This window comes from Sinohyriopsis cumingii, chromosome 7 (genome assembly GCF_028554795.1).
Source record: "Sinohyriopsis cumingii isolate HCF-2022 chromosome 7, ASM2855479v2, whole genome shotgun sequence".
Taxonomy (NCBI): Eukaryota; Metazoa; Mollusca; class Bivalvia; order Unionida; family Unionidae; genus Sinohyriopsis; species Sinohyriopsis cumingii.
The window spans coordinates 129,866,093-129,868,471 of NC_142967.1; the positions used below are offsets into that span (position 1 = coordinate 129,866,093).

The 2,379-nt window shown below is 39.1% G+C and overlaps 1 protein-coding gene across 1 annotated transcript; it reads right to left on the reverse strand.

The window, feature by feature from the left end:
* Positions 1 to 213: 213 nt before the first annotated feature.
* On the reverse strand, positions 214 to 2,053 carry LOC149796120 (uncharacterized). Its single transcript, XM_089963924.1, has 2 exons — positions 2,050 to 2,053; positions 214 to 1,460 (listed from the first exon to the last, which is right to left on the reverse strand). Exons 1-2 carry the CDS (start codon positions 2,051 to 2,053, stop codon positions 214 to 216), a joined length of 1,251 nt encoding a protein of 416 aa, XP_089820050.1.
* Positions 2,054 to 2,379: the final 326 nt, after the last annotated feature.

The following is a 2,379-nucleotide window of genomic DNA, read 5'->3' on the forward strand; positions in this document are numbered from 1 at the left end:
TTTCATCTCTGTCAGTACTGTATTATGATTAGTGTTAATATGAGTAATTGATATATTTATAATGCATTCACTTTCTCTCTCTCTCACTGCACTATTTCAAGGAAAACAGTAAATATCAATAGATCTTTCTCATGTATTATAGATTAATAAACATCCCTTCCTAATTACATATACAACAACATCCCACATTCCTAGACAATAGCATGATCACTTTTAGTCAAATGCTACTATATTTGGTGACAAGTTTGTTAATGCAGCACACACTAGGGCAGCTTTATCAATAGTTGTCAACCCTTTGTCATCAGTGGTTCGCAAATGATCAATAGGCACAGTTCCAGACAAAAGGGTATACTTCTGTCGCATGAGTCCTATTACTCGTTCCACATGAATGCGAAGGTGAGCTAATTTTCTTGACTCCTCGAGCTCTAAAGCTGGCATTTGCTTTTTTCCTTTAGTAAAAGCTGGCATCTTGACAGAGGCCATCATAACTCCTATGCTGTCTTTTACATCAAAACCTCGATCTGCCATAACAACATCTCCAGGTAGCAGTTTATTTAGAAAACCGCTGTTTTCTGTGACAAACTTGTCGCTCACTCTGCCGCACCATGCTTGGGAAAGGAAAGAGATGGTACCTTGTGGAGTTATACCAATTAAAAATTTAACTGTATTATGATGTTTGTACGAAGACCAAGTCGTAGCTTTAGCTTCTGCATTTGAAGGAGTTTCAATAAAGACTTCAAAACAGTCGATTATTACTACGACTTTACCATTCAGGTAACATCTGAATTCCATGGGCATAGTCTTCTTGATCTCCTCTCTCTCAGTCCATCTGATAAGAGGCTGTAAACGAGTCAACACATGGAGTGTATTCAAAATTGTTCTCGACACTGTTGGCTGTGCGCACTGGAATATTATCCCAAGAAATTCATTTTGCACATTGAGTCGTAGTTTCATTAATGTTAGCATCAGTTGTTGAAACTTTGTTAAAGATGATAAATGAGTCTCTATCAAGTATGATGAAATGAGCGAAAAGACTTGCATTAAGATGTGGTGCGTGGGCAAACCAGTCAGATAGTTGACTTTGTCATCATCGCCCTCCAAACTCTCTGCGGTCATCTTACGGCTAGCTATTTCCGACTTCAGCTCCATGTTTTCCATAGTCAGTCTTCTCAACTCTTGTTGCATTGCCTCCATATTATGACCCATTAAATCAGTTTGGATCTCCCTTGTGTTGAAATCCACAGATTCTTCTGTCAAACATGTTTGGTCATCAACCAGTATATCTTGGAGTGACACAAGGGTTTCAGCAGCATCATGTCTCTTACGTTTCTTGACGCGACCCAATACTCTATTGTATCTGTCAGTGGCAGCTGATGGAGATGGCAATACTTTGACATGACCAAGCTTCAAGGTCGGTACCCAGTCAACATTCGTCTTGTCATACAGGTCAGCAGGTTTACCTGCAAAGCAATTTATAATATATTAATGTTTGAAAATGAAAATAATACTATGTTAACAGTCTTTGATTTGGTGACACAATTAGTATACCATTCAGTTCTTTGTTTCAGCTTGTGTTTTTCTTTTGTTTCTTTTTGCTGCTGCTTCCCGTGTGTGGATAGTAGAGTGTGTGGTTATTTAACCTTCCCTTCTGTGTGAATGGCAGATTGTGGTTATGTTTTTGCTGCTTCCCGTGTGTGAATAGTAGATTTTGGGTTTGATTTGGCATCTCTGCGTGTGTGAATAGTATATTATGGGGTTTGTTATGGCTTCTCCCCGTGTGTGGATAGTATATTTTGAGTTTGGATTTACTTCTCGGCGTGTGGATAGCATAATGGGGTTAGTTATGGCACCTTTCCGTGTGTGGATAGTATATAATAAGTGAAGTGAATGTAAGGGTCACTCATAAGCCTCGAAAAGAATTGACTTTCTTGCCTCCCCAAATTTTGTTTTTTAATGTGTAGTATCAGTGTTTGTCTATTGTCTGTGTTATCTCCATCTCAGATGTTCATTTTTCCTTGACGCTATGCAGTCGCATCCATGTTCATTTACCCATGACGCTATACAGTCCCATCCATGTTCATTTACCCTTGACGCTATACAGTCCCATCCATGTTAAAATTTCCCATGTTAAATTCCCCTTGTCCCCAGAGTGCCGGGCCTGTATTCCAATGTTAAATTCCATTGACGCCATATCGTCCCAGGGTGTTTTGTAATGTATTTTCCCCTTTGAGGCTATATCGTCCCCATTCACTACTTACACGATATCTTGTTCTAGGATCGTGGAAATTTATTGTTATAAATCCGTGTGGGGTATTTTGTGCTTTGAAAAGAAGTTTCTAAATCTAATTGTGTCCATACCTCCACTGCACCATGTTTGAA